This window comes from Condylostylus longicornis, unplaced genomic scaffold (genome assembly GCF_029603195.1).
Source record: "Condylostylus longicornis isolate FDR11 unplaced genomic scaffold, ASM2960319v2 ptg000031l, whole genome shotgun sequence".
Classification (NCBI taxonomy): domain Eukaryota; kingdom Metazoa; phylum Arthropoda; class Insecta; order Diptera; family Dolichopodidae; genus Condylostylus; species Condylostylus longicornis.
The window spans coordinates 4868807-4896592 of record NW_026578000.1 but is presented as its reverse complement, the minus strand read 5'-3'; the positions used below and the strand labels follow the sequence as shown (position 1 = coordinate 4896592).

Here is a 27786-nt window from a genome sequence, read left to right as displayed (position 1 = left end):
GAAGAAAATTTTCGTTTTTTATTCCCAAAAAAAAAAAAATCAATTAGAAATTTTTTTTTCTATTTTTCTGTTTTAATTTAATTTTTAGATTAAATTCCATTATTACTTCATTATTATTTTACTCATTTCATTATTATTATGATTTTTTTTTTGTCTTGAACTGAAAATAATTTCTCTCTTAATATCCTTAACAATTTTTTTTTTTTTTTGAAGACGCGCGAATAACAATAACTTCTTTCTATTCCATTATTTTCTATTATAAATTTTTTGTTTTTATTTTTTTCTTATTTTTTTTTGTCTATCATACTTTCATTCCTTAAAAAACTAAAAAAAAAAAAATTAAAAAAAAATTTTTTTTTGTTTTTTTTTTTTTCAAATTCCATCACAATTTTAATAATAAATTGTTGAAGAAAATACAAAAATAGAATAGAAAAAAAAAAAAAAAATTTAATTTACGTTTATAGCATAAAAAATACAATTTTTTTTTTTTAATTATTTTCAATTTTATTTTTTAAATTTAAATTTAAAATTTTATTTCTTTTATAAGTAGTTTGTGTGCTTTTTTATTATTTTTTCTCAAAATAGAATTGAAAATAAGGATAAAACGAAAATAATACCTAGGTATTGGGCGTGAAGAGCCATTCATTATCCTGTAAAATTGTTTCTATTTTCTGCATGCCATTTAAGTTTTATTAAAACAACATTTTAGTTCTGTAACGCTAATATAGTTCTACAGCAGGTATAACAGTTTTCATTCCTTAGCAAAATTCAATGTGTTTACTTATAAGTAGTGTGTAAAGTTTTGGGTGCGGACTAACAACATTGAAAAAAATTATTTTTTTCTTTTGTTTCTTGAAACACTTTTGAAATATTTTCTTAATTTTATATTTTAATATTATTGACTGAAACAAAGTGTATAAGTGGTCAAATTCAATAATAAATAAATTGTGAGTATTTGACATCTGTCATAATTTTTGACAACAAATTCGAAAATTGATAGCTGTCATGATTTTGACAATATTGTAAATTTTGGATAGATATTTATACTGAGATCTGACTATTGGTGCAGTGGTTATGGCACCGGCCCTTTAACCGAAGGGTCTCGGGTTCAAACCGCGGTCAGGTCGCTATAAAAATTATATTCAATATTATATAACTGAATATGCAATACTAATAAATATTATAGAAGTAATTTTCAAATATTCATAATATTCGATACTAAAGACTAAGAAAAATAAACAGTAAATATTGATAAACTGAAATATTTAATATAAATAAAAAAAACTACGGTAGGCTAGTCACATACCTAGCTAACTCTCTATGACTATAGAAACTAGGGCATGATAGATATCATGCACTAGCCCTATAATCCTCCTAGGAGTGAAGAAGGAAAAAAAAAAAAATTTATACTGAGAAGTTATTGAATTAAATTTAATAGTTCCATTAAATTTTAATTGAATTATGGATGAAAATAGTTCGTACGCCAAAATGTTTGATGATATTTACCACATTTTCAGTTTTCAAGTCAAATTACATTTCCGTATTCAAGTTTTAAAAATTACTTATTTGTCAAGTTCATATTGCTTAGGGTATAGAAGTAAAAAACCCCGGTTTTCGAATAATTTTCCCTTTACAAGTTATCAAACATTTAACCTCATACACCATAAATGGATTTGATTTTATAGAAATTTTACATGATCTCAAAATGCACTTAATTCATTTACAAATTCACATTTTATAATATGACCATGAACCAAATTTTATTTTTGTTTAAACGAATAAGGAAATTTACCCTTACCCTTTTGAGTTAAGAATCAAAAATTTTACACTCTCTTTAATACAAAATTACCTTTGGGACAACTTGTATTAAATGAAATCAAACAAAAACTTTAATCTTATATTTGTTGACTGATTTTGTATACTGCCATTAGGATGGTGTATAGTAGGTGCTAAAAGTTCTCCTTTATAAGAAGAACATTTTTTTTTTTATTTTATCATTTAAATTTCTTTTATTTTCTTATCTTTTTTATTATAATTTTTTCTTTTTATATGGAAAAATCATTGAAAAACAAAGTGAGAAAAAGGAAAATATTTTTCTTTTAAAGCAGCATCAAGGACAATGATTTTATGTGCACCTATGTGTAGGGCCATAAACACATACACACGTACAGAAATATTTACTTATTTTTGTGCACACGTAACTGTTAGTCCAAAAAGCATTTTCAATATTTGAATTCATTTTTTTTTTTTGTTTACATTTTTTACGTTATAAAATTTAATATACGCGAATTGTAATCAAGCTGATGATGGTGAAAAGCACCTTATTTTTTTTTTCTTGTTTTTTCAAATGTACGTTGCACAACAGTAAACAACGACAACGAGAAGTAAAAATTAGATTTGTTTTGTTTTCTTTTTTATTTATTTTCGAAAAGTCACAAAGTAGAAAAAAAATTATAGCAATTATAGGGTACTCAGCACCTATTCAGTTATTCACAAATTATGAGAAGATTTTGGAAGGTACTCTCTTTGTCAACATGGTGGCAACTTTAACAGATTTGACGGCCATTATTATATAAACATAATGCGGCTTGTTTTTGTAGCATGTAGATGTCGTTTCAGTATGTGTCTACGTAAAATCAATGTGAGTTGTGAGCACTCTCAAAGCAAAAACAGATTTTAATTTATAATAGTTTACCAGTATTAAATGCAAGAATAAAAATCTTTAATAGAATTTTCGGCATTCCATTGTCAAAACGTTCAAAAATATCCTTCGAGCGGCATGACTAACGATTTCAAAAATTCAATTTTAAAGATCAAACATTATACATTAAAACTTTTCATTGATATGAAACGGAAAAAGTAATAATATAAAAGTTGAAAAGAATAATCGAAAAAATAAAAGTTGTACTGAAAAATGATGTTAAAGCAATATTGGACAAAAATCCATCGGTAATATGTTGAATATTACTCGTATTGCAACTTGAAACACAAGGGAATACAATAAATTAAAAGGTAGAAAGAAACGTGTACAGCTCTGACATCAAAAAGGAAATAAAAGTATTTACTTTTTAAATTGTACTTTTATTTATGAATAAAATTTACTTTTGTAGAAACTTGTTGGAATACTCGTATTTTTTTGTTAATTTGAAATGGAGAATGTACAGAAAATTTATTTATTATTTTCAAATTGATTTTATTTGATCATTAATCTGAAAGTCTTTGAATGTTTATGTGAAATTTTTAAAGGATTCGTTTTCAGGCTAGAATAAGACAGATGGAAAAGTGTATAATTTGTTAAGATATAATGAGGCTACAATGTCCCCACTCGAATTTACTGGCATCAATGTTGTTTGGTCTGAGGTCAAACAAGGACCATTCTTACATAGACTTACATCAAATTTTTCATCAAACAATATGTTTTATATTTGAACAAATTGTTGTAACATAATAAGGACAATTCGTATTGAATGAAGGATTCTACATTGGAACTTTTGACACTGTATGAAACGTTCCAAATTTTATGGTGAATTTTAGAGTACGGAAAGTTGTTACTGTAAAAATCCATAATGGTGTAGTAAATAAAATAACGGAGTTTCTTAACGACTAGTAATTCAATTTTTAAAACGAAAAATTCATTTACTTCCAAATCCTAGTACATAACACCTCTTTATAAAATTACATTTTAATACTATTTTGACTTTTCCCATTATTGCATTTACAGTAAAAATATCATAACCTCACATGATGACTAAGAGTATTACCAAAATATTATAAAGCTAAAGAATACTACGATGAATAAAAATAGAACGGTGACAAAAAAAAATAAAAAAACAAAATGAAACAGAAAGAGAAAAAGAGAGAAAAAAATAAATATGGTAGCTTACTAGAGCATGGAATACTCATACATATTTCCCATTCAAAATGGGAGATCACGTCCATTCAACAGAGATATAAAAGGATTTCCTGGTTCTCATAAAATTCTATACGATACCTTGGTGCACATATAAAGTGATAAAAGAACTAGGAAATAAAATTTAGAAATTTTAGTATTTTTCAAAAACAAAATTTTTTTCTTCATTTTATTCTCTATTCTTTTGTCATAATATATTTGTATACATACAGTATTGCACCAGCCTATCCTTATTCGCACCATCATCAACGTATAACTACAAGCTTTTCGTTTTTTTCCATAATTTTATTATTTTTTTTTTGTTCCTGTGTTGTTTTTCCAGTTTTCGTAATATTTCACACCGTAAACCCTGGTTTATCATAGCAATACGACAGGTATTATGTTGTGATTGTAGCATATTTCACAACATGCCGAATTTTGAATTGAAAATGTATTGGCGAAAGTTAGAGAAAAGTGAATAAAATTATTTTCAACAACATATTGATCAGCTAGTTAGTCTATTATACCTCCTTAATCCTGATTTCGACTGAATCAATGGAACATAATGTAAGGTGTCAGATATACGGAATTCTCAGATTTTAAAGCTTACTAGTCTCTTGAAATTTAAAATATATATAAATGGATTGATAAAGGATTTTCACACTTTCGGGCAGCACTCAGCAAAAAAAAGATTGATTAAAATTTCGGAATATTATTCCAGAGAAACAAGCCGATGGATTATGGTCTGATTACATCAGACTTTGTGTTTTATCTTTTCTTTATGGTATAGGTATGTTTTGATTTTAGTAGACTTTATATTTGCTAATTGAAGTTAAAAGCAATAAAATAATAAGAAAATTAAAAAAGAAGAAAAAAAATACATAAAATTTTGCGCTGAAACGTTCTCATAATTACGATGACATGGTGAGCTTGACGACGACTGGGTAGAGAATAGATGATGACAAAATAAAATTTTTTTTTGTTTATTCTTAAAAATTTTTTGTATTTTTCGCTTAAAGTCCGAATGACATAAAAAAAATTTTATTTTTGTAATTTTATTACCTACCATAAAATTGGAATTTCGGCTTTTCTTTTATATTGAAATTTTTTGTCGACTTCTTAATGGAATTTTTTCTCTTTAATCCGAAACGCCGAAAGGAAGAAATTTTTTTAAAAAATGAAAAAAATTGCAAATGTAGGAAATTATTTTTCTCTCTTTTAATGTTTTTCTTTTGATAGTTTCAAGGTGAATTTTAAATTTGTTGCTTTTTTAGAGGATTTTTCTTTAATGATTTCATAAAAATTATTCTGTCTTTGGAAAATTTTATCGATTGAATTTAATTGAGAGCAAGAGAAGGAGAATCTCATTTTTTTTTTTAATTTTTTTTCAGAAAATTTAATTTTCTTAGATTTTCTTTTTATGTTTATTAAAATGTAATTGTAAAGTCAATTTCTTGTTTTTTTATAGTTTTCCTTTGTAATCCAAAATATTTCATTGTTGAAAACCATTGAAAGATAAAAGAAATTGGAAAGAATATTATTGAATTTTTTTATTAATTTAGTTTAGAAAGCTTATTAGGTTATAGTTTTAGTATTAGCCCCCTGGGGGGTTAATTATCGTAAAATTTTGAATCGAAAATTAAACAATGCAAGGGCTGCGTGTGAAAGTAAATGCACTAATAAGACATGGTGAAAAATCATTTCCCTTCAAAAAAACAAAGATAAGTTTCCAATATTAAGAAGAGTAAAGAAGCTTAAGAAAGAGCAAATAAAAGTGGTTGCCCTAATTAGGACCTTAAATGACTAAAATGGTCTTTTAAGGTCCTAATTAAGGCGGCAATGCAGAAATATTTTCATCAATTCCTTACAGGAGTTCTCTCTTCATATTTTGAGACTTTTTTAAATTTTTTTGTAATTTGATCAATTTTCTTCAACAAAATTATTATTTTTCCATTTCAAAAAGTTAAAAAATTATTAAAAAAAATATAAAAATAAAATTATAAAAAAAAATTAAATTTTTTAAAGAAATTTTAAAAATATCATAAATTTTATCATTTCAACTAAAAATTTGTAAATAATTCTAATCAAAGCTACGGGAAAATAATTTGTCATCTTTTCTAGGACATCTTCCATGTTTTTTATCATAACTACCAAATTCACATGTTGGTGGCTTACATCGTCCTTCCAAAATGCATCTATATTTTATAAGAAGAAGAGAAAAAAAATTTAATTAATTGAAAATTGTAATTAATTTTTGTGTAAAATTAAAAATTTTATTGTAGCCTATTTCTTCAACCATATTGGAATGTCATTCAAATATAAGATTTTTCTTACATTCACGTAAATTTTTAAAATTCCTGTCAATTGTCAAATTTCACTCCAGAAATCTGTTCGAATATTAAACAATTATACTGGGAGAGAATACTGACAGAAAAGATAATTTAATTTCAAAAATTTCAAAAATTTGAGTGAACAATAGGGAAAGTATAAGGCTTTGTACACTAAACTTGAATGGTTTCATCTATTGATGAAATTATTGCCATTCCATAATATTGGTTTAAGTTGGACACAAAAATGTTGTCTTTCAGATACTTATCAATCTCAAACTAACACCCTACTATTTAGTAAATATACAGTTTAGAACTTAATAAATGAATTCTTAAGGAGAACCATTGTAGATGGTAGATTGGAAGGATTGTACCATATTACGTTACACTTCATTTACTCAATTAACCACTAAAATTGCTTCGTTTATTAAACTTTTCGTTTTTCATTCAGGTTCAACTGCATTCTTACTAAATGAAAGCAAAATTTTTCTGCATTTTACCGCACTCAACTCCTATTATAAATATTTGAAATCAATAAAATAGTGTGAAACTATAAAGTGCACCAAAAAATTTTAAAGTTTCAATGGAGAAAACAAAAATTCTTTAGAAAAATTTTGTGTAACAATTCATTTGAAAACTGGTGTTTCTATAAATTTTATCATTATTTTTGTGAGTATCGAATGTTTACAAGCGTTTAAAAAGTTTTCTGTAGAATTCTTCATTATTTTTTTTTCCATAAAACGCTTTTAATAGTTTTACACACTTTCCTTTTTTTCTCTTTTATGAAAAATTTTTGAGAATAAACTTGAGATTTTCATTTTATTAAAATGACACTCCAAAGAAATGTTATTTGTGTTAAAAGGATTTAAAGACTTTTAAGTTTAAAATGAAAAAGGTAAGCATGAAGAACGAATTATGAAAAAAAAATTTTAAATTGCATTTAAAAAATATTGTAGGTGAAGCATTGAAAATTTTAAACTTTTTATTCAAGTTTTTATAAAAAATTTATGGTGCATAAAACGCAATTATTGTGTACGTTTCTTCTTATTTTTCAAACTGAAAGCAGAGTCATAGGAACGGCAACACAATATCGGTCCCTACAACCAGATTTGGCTTGTATAATTGAGAATTTTCATTATTAATGATTAAAATACTAAAAATTTTCCAAATAAAAGGGGTAAATTCTTTCTAATTCTAATGTTTGTCAGAATTGTGGATGGGTAGCCGTAGCACTATTTGCTTGTGCACGATTCCGAGAAACATTGCCTCATTCAAATAATAATATTTGAACTTATATGAAAATAGAATTTTTTTGTGTAATTAAAGTAAAATTCCTTTTTAATTAACTTACTTTCTATCCACCATTGAAAAATGTTCCATACCACGTTTTAACCAATCACAATCACTGTTACCAGATGAACAATCACATCTACAATAACCATCATCTTGTAAAACTTTTTCAAATAATTTTGGACAGTTACAATCCAAAACTGTTGCACGCCTTAATAATGCCGGTTCTAATAATAAATTTTGTAATGATGATTTTTCTCTTGTTTTACGAACACAATGACATTCTGTATGATTTTGGAATGTGAGACGTTCTATTGTACCTTGTTTTGAATTAATGGATTTCACCTGTAATTTGAAATAAATCAAAAATGTTGTAATGAGAAAAAATGATAATAAATTATGCAAATTGATTTTTTATTTGTAAGATTCAATTAATAAAAAATTACGTAATACAAGGTAATAATGTTCCACTAATTTTCAAATAGACAAAATTTAGTGAGCGTTATGAAATATTTTCAATAAAAGTATACATTCTATGCTGAAGTAGCAGGGAAGCAAAAAGGAGAAAATGAAAAAAGAATGGAGGAGGATTGTCTGATGCCTAGGGTATGGATGCGGTATGTTGATGACGTCTTCACGATAGTGGACAAGGAAGAACTGGAGAATATAAACAGATGCATCAACAAATTACATAGAAACATCGAATTTACATTCGAAATTGAGGAAAATGGAGTGTTACCTTTTTTAGACACACTGGTGAAAAGAAAATCTGAAAAAATTGGATTCAAGATATATAGGAAGAAAACAACAACACAAAGATGCATTCCAAAGGATTAGTACTATTCAACGAAACATAAAATGGCGGCGTTCAACTCTATGATCCATAGAATGCTAACCACACCGATGGACAGACACGACTATAGATTAGAATTAAACTTCATTTTGGACACGGCTGTGAAGAACGGTTATTCTACTGAACGAATTAACAAACTCATTAGGAAGAAAAAACGAAAAATTGAGCAGGAGAATATGAGCACATTGTTTAAACAGAACAAGATATTGGAAGAACAAAGAACAACATGGGCATCTTTGAGTTATGATCGTCACTGTACAAGCATAATAATTGATAAATAAACAACTGAGGAAACACAATATTCGGACATCGGAAACCAATAGTAAATATCAACTTAGGAGTTTGTTAAATTCGACTAAGGATAAATTGAAGATACATAAAAGATGCGGTGTGTACAAAATCAATTGTAATAATTGCGATAAATTTTACATAGGACAAAAGAAGAGACCCGTTATTACAACACTTAAAGAACATTTAAGTGAAATAAAACGTGCAAGGAGAGTAGGATTTAACAGGATTTAATTTTCGATTCTATGGTTGCAAAACACATTTATGAAACGGATCACGCAATCACGGAAGATAACTTAAGGGTATTAAAAGAGGTAAAAGGAAAACACAGGAGAGAAGTTCATGAAAGCATGCAGATATACAAATCAAACAAGGACTGCCTACTGAACACGGACGAAGATAACGCGGCTACTTGGCTCTTTAAATTAATTATTTGACCAGTTTTAAGGTTTAAAACAGGTATAAAGGAGTTATTCGGGCTTATAAATTGAATGGAAAATCATTAAATTTGTTCTTAATTCTCAAGGATCAAAAACTGTTCTTCCTATACTTTAATTTTACAAATCTAATTTTTCAAGTCTGCACAAGCCAGATTCTAGCTTCCTTCTTGTTATACTTTCTTAGATGTGGTTTTCCTTTCCGCCATATATCATATCCGCTCCGTTTTAACGTTTTGTCTCAAGTTACGTACCTGAACAGTTCACTATCGCACTTTCAGTATACCATGCAAAATTTTTAGACCGCCGTCTGTTGTACTATTTTTCCGTTTTCGTAAAGTACGACGTTCAGTTTAGTTCAGCTGATTTTGGAAATCGTCATTTTCTGCAGTCTTTTCAATTTCAATCAATCATGTTGCCAGAATATGCAAACATCTGCTTGATATGCTTTTAAAACTCAGCAAATTTTAGCAACTTAACTTGAAAATTTTATTTCCTTTAGCAAATAACAATTGTTTTAAAATTTAAATTTAATTTTATAACGTTTTTTGAATACAAAAACAAAACTACAACTATGAAAGCAAGTAATAAGATCCATTTTCTCATATTGATTTCGAAGAAACTTTTTTAATTTTTAAAAGTTTTCCTTAAGTAAATTTCATTTTAAAAGCTAAATTTAACATTGAAAATATTTTTTTAAATTTTTTAACTTATGAATTTTCATTCTTAAACACTTGTGGAAGTGATGTTTTTTAAATACGATACTTTAGTTTTAAGCGGAAGACGTGCAATCTACTCGTATATCCGCGCTAAGGAAAACGGGAATTGAAGAAGGAATTAAGAACCCGCCATAACAAAATATGATGAAAAAAAGAGTGTAGTAGTAAAATAAATTCAAATGAGATAACAAATAGATTAACGACAATGCTAGGCAAAAAAGCGAAAATCCGATTGATTTTGAGTTGTGAATTCGCCGGCATATAAATGGCATTTATTCCAAATTTTTTACACCATGGCAGCATTGTACAACATTTATAATTGTAAAGTAAACTAGTACAATAGAATTATCCATACTTTTATATGATAAGTTCTTCTATTCACATCATATTTTCTTTCGCCAGATTTCTTCGCGAATTCGCCGTACAATAATAAGCATGTTAACTGTTTGTTATAATGAGCACATTATTTTTAAATTTCAAAATTTTTATTAGTTCTCATTAAAAAAATATTTATCATTAAGATTTCCATAAATTTTTTTATTCCTCCTCTCAATTGGCTCTTTTACAAAATTTTAAACAAAGTTTCCATTTTAATGTTAAAGCATTTAATTTCATTCGCATTTTTGTATTACAAATTTTGGATAATGATTTTGTTTCAAAAAAAAAAAAATAAAATCAAATTCTAAAATCATTTCACTAATGATGTCAGCAGATCAGCATCCATTATTTTCTTCTGCACAACGAACCTTCCAAAAATTTTCTTTAAAAAGTATAAATTAAATAAAAAAACTCATAATAACGATATTCGATTTTTACCTTTATCTCACGTTTTCCACCATTTTCCCTTTCATTATTTTATATTTTTCTTGTTTTTGTTTTCTTCATCATTATCATTTTATCCTCTCGCAGGGATATCTTAAACTACTTCAATAATCTCAAAGGGAATATTTGAATTTTTTTTGTTATGAAAAAAACAAAATTTCTACAAAGTAAATATTACGTGCACCCATTAAGTACCTAATATCATTAGGATTTATAAAACTCATTACATACGATTTTAGGGAAAAAAAAGCAAGAAACCCTCAAACCATTTACGGGGAATTAAACCCTTAACGAAAACCATTATGACACGTTCACTTGTATGCGCGATAAAAAAGAAAATGATGTGAAATAATAATGATATTATGGGATCATTATTATAATTGCGGTTAAAGAGTTGGAGATATTTACTCAGAAACAAATTTTTATCAAATAAATATAAATCGAAGTCATTAATAATTGAGTTTCCATAGTTGATTGACACTAGCGTGTAGTTCACATAAAGCTTTCACATTCTCCGTAACTAATACATTTGAATATAAATAGAGAACATTTGTGATAACTCCACCAATTTCTATTGTCCAATACTTCTGGACAGAGAGAACTAAGGACGGACAGAGTGAAACTAATAAGCAATTTGTTTCAAAAATTTTTTCGAAGAGTGCTAAAAAAGGGAAAGAAATCATCTATCTTCAGTAGACTAAGCCTTGAAAACATCAGCAAATTTTGTGGAAAAAGTGAGATGTAGTTTAATACACTTTCTGAGAGAGTGTACTGCTCTCGCTTGCAAGAGAAGGGAAATAGTGGGAGACTTTGCTCTCACAGAGTTGTATTGCAACCTTCAGTGCCTCATAAGCTTCTTGAGCTCATAAAGGTGGTGTTTCTCGACCGCGTCCTGTGGAAAACGCCCCACTCTCAGAGGAGGGCGCAAATCTGTTACCGCGGTTGTACAAATCTGTAAATGTCAACTATTTTGTAAATTCTAACTTTTCTTACTTTAACTTGTAGCCTTACATTCCATAATCCGCATAGGACTTCCATATCACAGTCAATATCTTTAAGTAGAAAGGATAATTGAAAAATCTCTTTTATTATTGTTTACATCGGGAAATTCAGTAAAATTAACCGCAAAACCAACTAAAAAGGACTTACTGCTTAAAGCTAAGACAAAATTATTACAAAATTTTTATGTATTTGGAACATAACGAGACCCTATTATTATATTTTATTGAAGAGTATTTAAAATTTACTACGAAATTGATTCATGGAAATTAAAAATAAAAGCAAAAAACGTTGAGAAGTTTAACAATACAAGGAATTTCGTCAGATATTTGAAATAGTTGAGTATTGAATAAAACCTTTTACATAATAACAGGAGTATTCTCAAATTATGCATTCAAATTTCACAATACTAATACAGATAAGCTTAGAAGGGCTTCAATACCTCCGTAGTTGTATTTCTGGAACACAATTTCTAATTTCCTTGTTCCTTCTGTAAACCGAAAAATTCCTGGGTATACCGCCTGGGTAAAAGAGATATTATCAACCAATTCTCAAGAAATCACCTAAGGATGTTTGAAATTGTTAACTGTTGAAGAAAATCATCGAAAAGAAAATCTCCACATGAAAAATTTGTTCTAAAGGATCACGTTTCAAAAATTTTTACAAATATCTGTAAGTTGCTTTAATGTTAAACTGGATCGGAAGTGCGAGCTGTAAAGTTTTTAATAAGTTTGAAGAAAAAAATAATTTTTTTTTGTTGAACAAGTTTTTGAATTTCAATATGATTTTATTACTTTAAAAAAATGTATTGCAAATTAAAAAATAAAATATAATTTACTCTCAAGTGGAAGGAAATATGAGATACACATAGATTTTGGTACAACATAGCGTTCAAGATTACTTATATTTCAAGGCTTGAAGTAATTAGTTGTGTAGGCAAGAGGTTATGGCTTATTTATGATTTTTTTGAAATTGAAGTTGATTCTTTTTACGAGAAGAAGGTAATTGCGGGATTTCCGGCTGCCCTATTCGAATGGTGTAGGTTTGCGCTTGGCTGACGGAGAAAAGAGCAAGGTACGTTACGTCTACGGCGTTTATTTGTTGAAACATTGTGGGCGGCAATCGGGGTATTAGTTCGCGGCTGTCATACTGGTTATATAAATGTTTTGTGAGACCTATTCTCACTAATGGGGCATTGGAGTAGTGGCCCTAGGTGTGTTGCTTCGATGAGCCCAAAAATCACGAGGAGGTGTAGATGTTGGCATGTCTTACGGTGACAGGGGCACTCAGGACGACAATCTCGAGTTTGGAGATTTTGCTTGACTTGGAAACGGTATAAGAATTGGTGGGAATTGGGCTGCAAAAAGTGCTTTGAGATTTTTTGCGGCGGGCCTTCTGAGAATCAGGAGCTACACTCACAGTAGTATTTTGGAGGAGTACGGCTTAGCTGCGGGGGATCCGCGGATTGATTATTCGGTTCCAGTAAACGATATCCCTATGGCTTACGACATATTGGCTAAGAAGGAAAAAAAGTGAATGGCGCCCCCAGTAAGCCAGGAGCCTCTATATCTACGCTGGTATCTCTAAGACTGGAGTGAAAGTGTTGTGTAAATAAATGGGGCTGAAGTTATCTGTTATGCGAATTATGTGCGGGCACATGCTCTGCGAACACCCCGATTTGATTAGAAGGGGGAAACACGTTTTTGAGGATATCGTTTCGACGGATTTGAAGAGTTCTCGCTGATCGGCTAAACTTTTTCAAGGGGCTTCAATGGATTTTGTTGGAAGAGGTGTGTTGCGTGAAATGACGATGGGTTTCTATTCTCCTAGTGCTGGAAAGCAGCGTTGAGGGTGTCATCACTCCTCTCTAACTAACTAACTTACTAATTAACTTCTATTAAGTAACTTTTTTAAAAACTAGAAAAAAAACTTCTTATCAATTTTCCTCTCCGTCCCCCTCCTTCTAAAAGATATATACTTTAAAAATCCTGAGAATGTCATCTCTTGGCATTATATGTTGAATCGGAAACTATAATTTTTAATTTTTTTTTCATCCTGAATGTATGCAATAACTTGAAATATTTTAAATGAAAGTAATTATAATAATGATGTAGATATTTTAAGCAGTATTTTCATTTGTTCAAGTAAAAATTCTTTATCACAAACCCTTAGCTTGTTCCAACTTTTGTTTTTTTGTCCGTCACACATTATTCTTCTTCAGTAATTATTTTCATTGCAAATAAGCGTTCCAATTAAGAAAATGAGATCCAATTAATAAGATAATAAGAAATTAAAGAATAATTTTAAAGGAAAGAAAGACAAATAAAAAAATTTTTTTTTTCCTTTTTTGGACATTAAAATTATGGGTGCAGGATTTTTTCTCTCGTTTTTTATTTCTCTTTTTTCTGTTTGCTCCAGAGACAATGTTATAGTTTTAATGAATTTCAACAATTTTTTCTTTATATCAAAAACTTTATTTTAATTTATTTAATTTTTAAAATTTTCTTTCGTTCTTTCAAAGTTATTTTTTTAAATAATTGTTACAAATCGTGCTGATCTACTTAAAATTGTAAAAAAGAAATTTTTTTTTTGTTTAAGTGACAGAAATGATCACCAATTTTTATTTTGTGATAAAAACGAAAAAATCAAAAGTAGGTTGGTTGGGTAACCCTCTCATTTTTTTCAAGTGTTTTGATTTAAAACTTTCAATTTCATTTCCGCGGTAAATTTAAAATGTTCGAAATCAAATGAAAGCGAATACGAAAAAATTGTTTTAGAAAACTTAAGAGATCTTTTTAAAAAATATTTTTTTATGCGCTTTCCTGTCTAACAGCATTTGCCTCGTTTGTTTTTCTTTGATTTTTAAAATTCTCTTCCAAGCCCAAAATTTTAAAATTGTTGAATAAAATCAAAAGTAACGCAAAAAAAAAAATTTAAAATTAAATGAATTAATTTTCAAATCCGTTAATTTTTTTTTTTTAATTCTTTTCGAATATGAAAATTTTGTCTTGTACTTTATGACAAAAAACGCTCCAGAGCAATGTTCACAGAGAAAAAAAATGTGATAATAATAAAAAACAAAATCTTTAGCATATTAATAATGAATTATGAATTTTCTTTTGTATTATTTTTCTTTTAAATATGAGAGCTGAAGGCCTCCTCTTAATAAATCTCCACATTGACATCAATAGCTTAAAATAATAATAGAGAAATTTTTTTTTATATTAAATTTATCAATAGAAATATTTGACAAAAAAAAAAAAACATGAAAAAAAATGAGAACGAAAGTTTAAATTTTAAATGGCGGAAAATCAAAGGCATAAAATTACAAAATAGTTTTGAAAAAAAATTGTTTTATTTTTTTGTCTTTAAATTTAAATGAATTTTTGAGGCGTTTTCTTTTGTAAATTGCAATAATATAGAACGCATAATAGACGTAGACGAAATTTATTGCCCGTATAATAAACGATAACTAATTAATGTCATTTTATTTATTGTAAAATTGCAATAGAAATGGTGTGTTATAAAAGTGCTTATATACTTACATATTATGCAATTTAACAGAGGATTGTATCAGCAGTCGCATATAAATAAAAAAAACTTTAGGAGCGCTGATTATGCGGGAGAAAAAAACTAATTTTCTGTTGCAAATTACAAGTAGTATCGTAAATGTTAATGATGCAACACCATCTATTTGTTACAGGAAACCTTTCATTAATTAAGAATTATATATCTGTACGATAATAAGAGTTCACGTTGAAGTTTTGGGTTTAATTAATGGAAGTTCCTTCATACAAACTGCAAAACAGATGAAAAACGTAATCAAAAAAACGGGTCAAGGCAGAAAAATAAAAAAAAAATTTCTCTTCAAACTAGATTCGAGCCAGTACACTACCGCTTTCTGGACAGAGACTGGGAATTACAGAGGTATTAAGAAATTACCGGCAAACTCGTATAATGGCAACTATAAATAAAAATTTTTTATGTAAAAATTTTTATGTAAAATCGGATTCCAATCTTTCGATATCAGAGTTGAAAAATTAGATTATAATTTAAAAGTCAGTACCTAACATGATTAAGTGAATATTAGTTGCCTTTGGCGAGATTAGTCATAATAATCACTTTTGTCATGTAAGTGTTGTGTACCATGTAGTTTGTTAATTTGTTCTTAATCGTTAATAAATTCTTTATTAAATTTCATTAATCCTAAAATAATTCAAAAACAACAAAGAAAAATAATGAAAAGTTTTTAACATTATTTTAGACACCACATAGCTTTATTCATTTCATTTAAAAAATTCAATGATTTTCATGCTGGCAGACACACAAAGAAAATCAAAAAATGGTAACATTAGTCATGAAAATTTTCAATCATTATTCTTAATTTTTTAATTACAATATTTTTTTTAAGCAATTTATAAAAAAAAAAAAACAAAAGTTCTTTTCAGTGTAATTAAATTTTGTGAAATATTTTTTTTTCCATTTATTTCAATGAATTTTATTCAGTTTTAGTAATAATATTAATTAAAATAAACGAAGAACAAAAATGATACTTGAATAAAATCAAAGATATTCAATATGAATGATTGGAGGGTAATTTTTAAAAATAAATATGGCCTCAAAATATTTTATTATATGAAATTTTCAAGGATTTTATTTAACACTAATAGAATAATAACCATTATTATTGAAAACATTTTGTGCTTGATTATGTGAATTGTATATATAAAATTAATTGAATTCTTGTATTGAATTAAAAGTCCGGTATAGATGAAATATATGAGATTAATAAGCCCGATATACATGAAAAACTCGTACTTCCCATGAATCAATTTTATTCCCACTAAATGAGTAAATTAGTAGATTTGCTAAATTTTTTTTCAAACAATCTACGGCAGACTTTACAAAACCAAAAAAAGATTTTGAATTTGAAATATTCTCCTTAAAACAATAGAACAGCGCATGAAAACAGTTTGTAAATTTCTTTTTTGGTAAGAAGATTTAAATAATTTGCACAAATAACAAATTTAATTTCAGTAAAAATAAGTGTTTGTGCCAGAAACCAAGTGTCACTTGCTCGTATAAAATAAAAACCCGCTTTCCCGAAAGACCGATATAACGAACGACCGAATGAAGCAGGCAAATAGAGGTACACGAGTGAATTTACTAACGATATGATACAGCGTCGGAATTTATTACTATTAGTACACAAATTTTTCTTATTATGCAGACCGTATAGAGAGTCTCTATACAAAACCGGTATTGTATAGAGAGATTATTATAAACACTATTTAACACAATAAATAATTTGAATTTTGATGAATTCTGAAATTTTAAAAAATTATTCGGAATCCAAATACGCCATCTATTTGATTTAAATGGAAATCATTTCAGTACGTCTGAACTCATTGCATAAATTTTTGCATTGCATAAATTTTAATGCTGAAAATTTCCTTTTCAAAAATCTAAATTATCTTAATATTAACCGGTTCAACTACTCTCCTTGGTACACGTTTTTGTTTATTTTCTTTTCTTTTTTTGACATATCTGTCATAATATTGATGATGAGTTTCTTGTTTTCCTTTTTTTAATTTTTTATTTTCCAATGTATGTGTACTTGTACTCATATTCTATTAAAAAAAAAAAAACATTGTAATTAAAGATCAACGTTAAAAATAAAAAAAAAAACGAAAAAAAAATTATTCTCTTTCATTTTAGTTATTTTTTTGCAAAATATTATTACTCTTCTGCACGTACTCTACTCATAATATTATACGAGTAGAACGAGTAAGTAACACATGTGTAAGTACAGTAATACACACAATATATGTACGCATATAAGCATAATAAATAAAATATTCAATGACACATTATGTACTTATAATATGTTGTTGAAAATGGTTGTAATTGCAACGTAACATGATACCATACCGATATTATCCTCTGTCACTCTCTCTCTCTCTATTTCCCTCTATACTGTTATATGAACAAAAAAAATTGTTTTTTTTTTTTATTAAAATTAATTACCAGTGGATTGTATGGGTGTAAAAAAATATTTAAATGACTCTTTGCTAATGATGAAAAATTCTTATGTTAAGTACAATATTCACTCGTCATCATTATCGTTATAAAGAGTTTCATTAAGTTCAGTTCGATTATTTATCATCGTAGAATATGTGTGTACAACAAACATGCATTCAAACATGTAAATATTTACGTTTATATCTATACTGAGTTGTAGTATGTGTAAATGACAGAAGACCTTGTATTAAAAAACGAAATTAAAATAAAAATACGAAAAAAAAAAGAAAAAATGAAAATAGATAGGTCATGTGGTATGACGTGAAAAACTCGTTTCATTTGAAAAAGTGTTAAAGTGACAGAAGAAGAAGCAAAAGTAACTCTTTAAGATTATGTAAATTAGATATAAAGATGTTGTTAAAAAAGAAGATGAGTTAAAAAAAAAAATGCAAGTGATAAATTTCATCTTAAGTCAAAAGTTAAAATCTACTTTTTGTTTGTTTTTGGACATTTAAATAAGATTTTCTTTCAACTTCACACAGCCATTGAAAATATGTGAGTGATCAAGATGCATTCAATTTTTCTTTTTAAAATGATAAATTGCCGTGAATTAAAAATTTGAACTCTAATATAATAAGAAGAGTAGAATATGAATATGAGCTATAAATATGTGCATTTTATAAAATTGATTTTTAAGAGGTGATATTATAAAAGTGATATTTTCAGATTTATTGACCCTATTTCTATATTAAGTAAAAAACAACTACACAAATCATATTTCAGTGATTAATTCCGGTTTTAACTTTGGCCTAATAACCTATTTAGTATTTTAAATTTACTAAACACAAGTGGCAGATTAATATGGTGGAAATAACCTAGCCACTTGCATTATACAAATTGAAAATTATTTCAATAATTTTTATTATTTTTGTTAAAATTACGTAAAAAATTTGGATTATTGTGGACCAACGATTTGAGAAAAATTTGAGGATTTCAAAATAATTTATTAATCAAATGTAATAATGATGGTGAATTGTATTTAATAGAATAAAAATATAAATTATTTGAAATTGCCCCGAAAAGTATGCAATTTAAAAAAAAAATATAATTAAACAATAATATTAAATTAATTAGAAGCGGTATGGATTGCACTGTTTTGAAATTTTAGAGATAAAACAAACACAAGATAATGTTATAAGTCCTTATATTGGCTTCCTAACAATTTTTATTTTATTGTAGCCCGTTTACAATAACATTGTTACAAATAGGAATTAGAGAGGTACTCCCTTTGGAAATTGAGTATTCAAGTTCATTGATATCAGACACTATTAATCAAAATAAGAGTGGACAGTTAAAGAAATAAATTCTAAAAAAAATTGTTGACATAAAACCAACCTGAAATTGTTTTAAATCTTATAAAATAAATTAAAATTTTTTATACATTTAACGCGTTGAACTTTAGGGCTTTTTTTTCATAATAAGATTATTAAATTAGATTCAGAAATATGCTTTGGAATACTAAATTTAATAATTCATCTTCAGTCTAAATTTAATTTAAACAAAATCTTATTATTCAACAGAATTCAAATTTTTAAATCATGACAATTTGACCTAAATTTTGGTTAGTAATGTAAATTTTAATATAATTTATTATAATATCAAATTATCTCTTAATACCAAACTTTAAATATTTCAAATAACATTAAATATTAATTATTATAAAAAAATATGAAAATCTTTTTTAAAATTTTGTTAATCTTTAGATAAAAACTAATCAAAATGCTGACAAAATTTTAAATTATTAATAAATAAAAATCTGTTCTATACTAAAAACCATATTGTCTTTAAATAATATCATTATAAAATTAATTAATTTATATGACATAGATAAATTATTTCAAATGACATTTTATTAAACTAATCATAATTAAATTATAATATTAAGCCTTAAAATTTATAAAAATTGCATAATTTTTTAAGATAAATTCAAAAATATTAAAATAAAACTAAAAATTTTTTTTTATCTAGCTTTTTGTGATTTTATTAATTTATTTTTAATTATTTTATGTAAATGCTCAGTAAGGCGTGTATTATTTTATAATAGTATAACACATTATGTATCATACTTAAATAACCCGCATAATAGAATGTTATACGAAGTGATATAGAATTAGCGCCAAAAATGCTTCATTGATTGAATTTAATTCAAACACGGAATTTTGTGAGTGATTAACACCCTTTTAATTTTTTAAAAAAATGTTGAAATAATTAAAAATTTACTAAGAGAAGCAAAAAACCTTAATTTGTAATTATCATGTTTGAATAAAATTTTTGAATTATTTTATTATTTAATTAATAAAGTAATTATTATAAAAATAATTTTGTCAATAATAATAATTTGAAAATATGAATAGAATAATTTGATTTAATATCTTGTTATGAATAATAAAATCATTTTTTGTTTTTTTCCTTTTCAAATATTTCAAATTACAAGATTAAAATTTTGTGAATGAAAAAACAAATTTTCTATTAAAATTTTAATTAAAAACTCACTTTAATACCCTAGTATAATCCAAATGATTTATGAATAATGGTTATTATCATAAATACATTAATAGGGGTTCCATATGAAGTATATTAATATATTTGAAAAAATTGTGCTATAGTTTACAATATGAATATGACTAAAACTCATATACAGTTGAATTTAATCAAGTTAAATAAATATAAAGTGGTCCACAAGTTGTTATTTACAATATACGATTACTGAATTCTAATTAAATACTTACATAAAAGAATAAATCCACTTCTTGTGTTTTCTTTGCAACACAAGTTTTTAAATCAGATGAACAGCAACCGGTATCATCGCTACATCGATGTAATATTGTACAATGTGGAACATATTTTTTTGATGCATCACCTTGTATTCTTTCGATACGTGGTTTTGGTATTGAACAACTAGCTTCACGATTTATTTTTGTAACATGTGCTGTAGCTAAATCTACAAAAAAACAAAAAAAAATGGTTATAAATATATGAAAGAATTAAGAAAAATCAATAAATTATTTGTTGAAAATAATTTAAATTTTAAAAATAAAATATATCTAGAATAATTTTAAGAATTGCTAGAATATCATACAGAGTATTAAAGTAGGGGTGTGAAATAACAGGTGTTGAAATTCAGGGTTGAAATTTGAGTTGAAATAGGTATTATTATCCGGTAATCGGTTCGTATGTTCATGAGTATTTCCTGGTGACAGATCAAATGACTGTATTCGCTCTTCTGTTGAAATAACCGTATTAATATTCTTTGCGTAAAAACGCCCGCCAAGAACAACACCAAGATAAATTGGCCAGTCAAAGATAAAAATGGCAATCTACTAACTTCCACACCTGAACAATTGCAACGATGGAGAGAATACTTTGAAGAAGTTGGCATCCCAAAGAAGTTGGGAAACAACAAAGACAAGATGCGCCCGAACCCCCCAGGGTCAGAATCCTCAAATAAACACAGGCCCTCCCACTCAGCAAGAAATCATGGACGCACTAAAGAAACTTAAGAACAACAAAGCAAAGGGCCCCGATGGTATCCCCGCAGAATTACTACAAGTCGATATAAGAAGTATTGCTTGGATTCTTCAGCCCATATTGCAAAATATGCGAGAGAGTGAAAGAATCCCGGAATCCTGGAAGTAAGGGATAATTATCAAAATCCCGAAGAATGACAACCTCAGAGAGTGCGGCAACTGGAGGGATATAGCTGTCGTGACCAGAGCCAACAAGGTCCTGGAACTTATAATTCTGTCCAGAATTGAACAGAAAATTGAAGACACTATATGGAAAGAGCAAGCTGACCACTCAAACCACCCTGAGATTAATTGTGGAGCAATCGATTAAATGGAAATCCCCACTATACATAACATTCGTCGACTTTGAGAGAGCTTTGGACACGGAAATCGCTCTGCTATCCCACACGCATTCAGACATACAAGCAAAATTGAATATCGATCTGAAAATAAATAAAAGAAAAACCAAATCACTCTGAATCAACGCAGCAAACACTATCCCCTTCGTCATAAATACAACCGCTACACAAGATGTCGAACAATTTAACTACCTCGGCAGTATAATATCGACAACCGGAGGGGTCAAAGAAGATGTTGAAAATAGACTAAAGCTTGCTAAGGCGGCATTCGGCAGATTTTGGACCATATGGAAATCCTTAAACTTATCCAGAAATACAAAACTGAAAATATTCAATACATGTGTGAAGCCGGTCCTGTTGTATGGCTCTGAAACATGGCTAGTGAAAAATGAATACACAAATAAAATGCAGGTATTCATAAATAGGAGCCTAAGGATTATCTGCCATGTATTCCGGCCCAAACGAATCAGCAACACAGACCTCTGGGCTTTAACCCACCAAGAACCAATCGCAAGGGTTATAAGGAAGAAAAAATGGGGATGATAGGCCATACATTGCGACGTCCGCCTGAAACCATCGCAAGACAGGTATTGGAGCGGAGTCCGCAGGGTAGAAGAAGTGCTGGACGGCCAAAGAATACGTGACAAAGAACAATAAAGAAAGAAATCGCCACGGCTAATGTGACATGGGCAGAAGTAAAAAGAATAGCCTCTAACAGAGTTCATTGGAGAAGCTTTGTGGAAGCCGTATGCTCCCAAGAGGAATAAAGCAGGAACAAAAAAAAATGTTTTGCTTAGGAAAATGTAACAATGGGGCCAACATTCAGAAACGAATAGTTTTAAACTCGTGCCACACCCTTAAAAAAAATAACTCAGTCGAACATCTACGAACTGATACGGTTAGTCTGCCTACTCTCGTCAAGTTTATGTCGAACATTATATTATGCAATGAGTACCTCCATAATCCGGAGGATTTCTTTTCCAATAAAAGGAAATTAAAATTTTTTCATATTTTCCATGTTTTTCTAAAAATTAACCAATAATTCAATTAGACGACTATATCCGATTTTAATTTTTTGTTATTTTTGTATCTATAAAAATCAGCACATCCGTAAAGTTTGCATACTATGGAAAATTCAAATAGATTAAATTTATTAGACATTACTGGTTAAATAACATCGGTATTCAATATAATTTTGCAAATACACAATATTTTATGAGATTTAGTTCATGTATGTACATAATGTATGTACCATAATGAATGATTTAAAAAAAAAATTTTTATACCCGTACGAACGTATGTTCGAAGGGTATACTAAATTTGCCTTACCGTTTGTAACGCTAAGAAATAACGGTGTTAGATATAGACTCAAGTGTATGTTTTTGATCAGCGTCAAATTCTGAGTTGATTTAGCTTTGTCTGTCCGTCCGTCCGTCCGTCCGTCCGAACGATAACTCAAAAACTAATTGAGCTAAGCTCAACAAATTTTCACAAATGATTTATTGTAGTAAGTGCCAGAACCCTATTTAAATTGGACATGATCGGGTTACCGGTTCGGGTAGCTGCCATACAACTTCAAAATTTATTTGGCTATATCTCAGAAACTATAAAAGTTATGGTATTGAAATTTCACACAAACGAATATATTAGTAGGGCCAGTATGCCCCATAAAAGTCGTTGAAATTACTTGGTTCCTTCTGGTACCTGCCATACAACTTCAAAAGTTATTTGGCTATATCTCAGAAACTATAAAAGCTGTGATATTGAGATTTCACACATGTGAATATATTAGTAGGGCCAATATGCCACATAAAAGTCGTTGAAATTACTTGGCTCCTTCTGGTACCTGCCATACAACTTCAAAAGTTATTTGACTATATTTCAGAAACTATAAAAGCTGTGATATTGAGATTTCACACAAGTGAGTATATTAGTAGGGCCGATGTGCTTGATAAAATTCGCTAAAATTTCTTGGCTCTTTCTGGTAGCTGCCATACAACATCATTAGTAGTTTGGCACAACCAGTATTTTGAATAACACATAGTACTGAAATTTTGCATAAATTAATATGGTAATACGGCAACTTAAAGTCATAGTCTGCCCCATAGTTAGTTATGGCACATTAGTTATTCGCAAATAGGATAACAAATTCGTACGGGTATCACAGAGTTGACAAGGTTAACTCTATTTTTTTTCTCGTTTTAAACTAATGTTAACCACAACTATAATATCCGAGATATAATCAAACCATAAATATATTTTACATTGTGGAAACTGAAATGAATTGAAATGAATAAATTAATCCGTGAAAAGACAGAGAAAGAGAGAGAAAGAGAGAAAAAAAGAAAAAAACATAATTTAAATTTAAACGAAGAGGAAGAGAAAGGAGTGGGAGGGGGAGAAACTTGTAATGTTATGTTTTTGCTACCAACCAATATTCAATTATCTCACACATGTTGTTATGTATGGTAAGTATGTAACAAGGTACAGAATTTTTACATTTTAATTAATATAATAGACTAGTGTATACCATTATAATAGGTGAACTTTTTATCATTTTGGTATCATGAACACAAGCATTGCAAAAACTATTGAGCTTGTATAATGAAATTAAAATTTTAAAATGAAAATCAGTCGGTTATCATTGCATTTTTTCTTACGTTTTATGATTTTGTTTTTTCTAAGTGGTTCATGTTACTTTAATTAGCATAATAATGTTCGGTGTATAATAAAATGGTAGATAATTTTGTTTTCATTTTCTAAACTAAACAAAGATTAATTGTAAATTTAATTGAATTTTTTTATGCTTAATTACATTATATATATAAATATATATATATATATATATATATATTTATATATATATATTATAATTATTATATTGTACAGGTGTATGACTTAACAAAAAAATGCAGTATAAATTTTGTAAAATTGAATTTGCCACATTAAACTTTAAAAAAACACATTAAATTCGATAGCTCGGCCATAGAAAATTTAAAATATAAGAAAAACTCACATTTTGACATAAGTTTGATGGAATTTTAAAGACACGCGAATATTTAACTGTTATCTGTAAAATGACCAGCTCTATAGTGCAATTACATTTTAAAATTTATGAACAGCATTCTCTGGAGTATCATCATGAACAAATTCACACCAGCATAATGCCCTTAGCGGGTGAACGCAATTCATATAGTGCTCGCAAAACTGTGCTCAGTAAAAATGCTCATTTTACCCTTAAACAGTTGACTAACAAGCAAAATTGGTGCCTGTAGAATGAAGTCAACATACATATACATCATACCATAATAATATATAACATTTTCTTTGAAAATGTCAAAAGTCAAAAGTTTGCACTACACTGCATACGTTGACTCAAAATATTGACTTATTTAAATGTCGGCAAATTGTTGTCGGCGAGAAATCAATATGTCAAAAGGCAATAAAGCCCTCCAAAATAATCCCTATCTTTTATAATTTATATAATTATCATATCCTACATAAGTCATTGATTTATGCTATAATGTAGCAAACATTTTTAAACTTTCAAGTCTGATATAGTTAGTATTTTAAGTGAATACACGGTTGAAAGAGAAAAATGATCCTAAACTGAATGTTTAGAATGCAAGTTTGGTTCAAAAAATGCCTGCCGTAAAATATACCGAGCACATTGCAGTAATATAAAATTTCTCTATACATTAAAAAGATATGTGAACATTCCCACTGACTAATTGATACTAAATTGAAGCCCGAAATAGTGTATTAGTGAAGTGGCGCCTGACTATAACATTATAGTCAATTATTTTCCTCTTTATTCAAATACTGAAAATTTTAAACATTTTTAATGAATTTCTTTCTATAAATACCTTTATGATGTTTTTGATTAACAAAATATGATCGATGCGATTCTTTAACTGCTTCATGGGTTCCAAGTAATTCAAATTTTTGTTTTGTAAGTGTCCCAGGGTTATATGATCTTGAATAAATGTCAACATCCTACAAAGAAGAAATAAATGAGAAAAAAAAATTAAAATTTATTAATATTGCTATTTTTTTTAAATAAAATAATTGATTAAAAAATTTTAAAAATTTTCATATAGGAAAACAAAAAAATTTTATTTAATTGACTTGCTGCAACTCTATAACATTCTCAATATCTATAAAATGCTTTATAAGTAACAAATTTATATATAAAATTTATGCAATTGTTGAAATTGTTTAAAAGCATAATTTTCACACTGTTATCCTCTACAATAATAACATTAATTTGAAAATTGTAAGGAGTAAATATGGATCCACCTATCTTTATTATTTTATTTTAAATTATGAATATACAAAAGTCCTGAGCTCTACATGATCCCACTGCATTTATGTATTTACTATACGTTTCTATATTTGCTGTGTACGTAGAGTTACTCTGATGTTTATTAAAATTATACTTATAGGCTTGTGCATAAAAATTTATTGCAAATCCTAAAATCCAATAAAATTTATTTTTCTATATTGCAGAGTGAAAATATGTTATGGATAAAGAAATTATAGAAATTGGAATAATTTTTTTTGTGTTCATGTATGGAAAAGTTGTAATTTTCAGTATGTAAATTTTATTTACATAAAATATTCACTTATTCACTTTGTTTTTGCTTATATGATTCTAGACACATTATTAAACTCAAAATGTATATGGTGTTACAGATTAAGTAAAATATAAAAATAAGAACGTTTTCATTTTCACTCCAAAACTTACCGGTTTCATGAAATATATAAAAATATCAGTCAACTGCGATGGAATCTAGAGAAAGCTCACGGTTTGCTAAATTTATTCATGCCTGGTTTTTGAATAGAATAAGTACAGTGATTACTATACAGATGGCCAATACTGTGAAGTTTATAGTATGTTTTATGTGAAGTTTTCAGTGACATTCCAAATTTTCTATCAAACGAAATATTTTGTCGAACACCATTATAGTACCTTTACACACAGCAAACTTTAATCAAACTTTCATCATATCAAACAAGATTCATACAAAATGTTTGATGCTACAAAATCTTACGAATTTTGAGAAGTAGAGCACCCAAATTGAATTTGGTTTACAGCAATTTTATTCATCGCGTCATTTCTTAGAATAGAAGTTGCGACACTCTAAATGGAGGAGTAACGTAAACATTGTGGTTTTAAAATTTGAAGCGAAATTTAAGTATCTAATTTTCGCAAGTATCCTAGAATTCTTAAAACAAATTCCGTTAGTATAATTTCATAGACACATTTGTGAATTTTTGTGTTCGGATGTGTGTGTTTATACAGATAGGTTACAAGCATTTTCATAATATTATATAGATATAGACGGCATACAATGCACATAATAAAAAATTGCTGTAAAAGAGTTACAAAAAAAAAATTTTTTTTTGTCCTTTACACTTTTTACACGTTTCCATTCGTGCTTCGAAATGCAACTGGCGCAATCTCCTTTTTTTTTTGTGTGAAACTTAAATAGACCTAAATTTTTCAGCTATGAAGCTAAAAAATGATGTAAAAAAAAATTATAAAAATCAAAGCATAAATTCTTCTCATAAGGAAGTCGAAAAAGAAAAAATCTTCATTCAGTTTTCTTTTTCTTTCATTTTTCCATTTTGATTTGCTTTTTTTTCACGTATGATGTTGTCTGCTTGTGTACAACATTTTTCTGTTCCAGACATTTTTTTCTGTTTTATTCTTTTTTTCTTCATCTTAACTTTTGGAAAAGATCCAAGTATTTCATTCCCTTGCTTTGGCTTCCTTCCATATTATATAAACATTTTCATTTTCTGTTTTGTTCTAAATATGATTGCATATAGCGCCATCTACTAGTTTTACATACTTATATTATAATTGACTTATACATATATGTATGTAATGTTGGTATATAATTTGTACAAGTGTACAATTTTCCATACTTAACATTATTATCTGTTTCATTTTCTATTTTGTTTTTTTTGTATCATTACTCAAGCTAAGAGGGAAAAGAAAAAAATTCAAAATATTTTTTTCATTCATTTCATTTAGAATTCAGACATTTCGAAAAAGAAAAAAAAACAAGAGACAAAAAGCCAAAAGTAACAAAATTAATTTTACCGCCAAAGAACTTTAGTCAAAATAATATTATAAAGAGGCAAAAAATTTTCACTAAGTACATAAGCGAGTCTGACCAACTTGACAGCAGGTGGATTTTGTTCGGT

At 27.8% G+C, this 27786-nt stretch overlaps 1 protein-coding gene across 1 annotated transcript; it reads right to left on the bottom strand.

Annotated features, from left to right (window-relative positions):
- Window positions 1-516: 516 nt before the first annotated feature.
- LOC129608408 (uncharacterized) lies at window positions 517-27267 on the bottom strand. The gene is made up of 5 exons (XM_055519895.1): window positions 27211-27267; window positions 25437-25566; window positions 20435-20646; window positions 7568-7851; window positions 517-6084 (listed from the first exon to the last, which is right to left on the bottom strand). Exons 1-5 carry the CDS (start codon window positions 27265-27267, stop codon window positions 5970-5972), a joined length of 798 nt encoding a protein of 265 aa, XP_055375870.1. The 3' UTR covers window positions 517-5969.
- Between the last annotated feature and the right edge of the window lie 519 nt (window positions 27268-27786).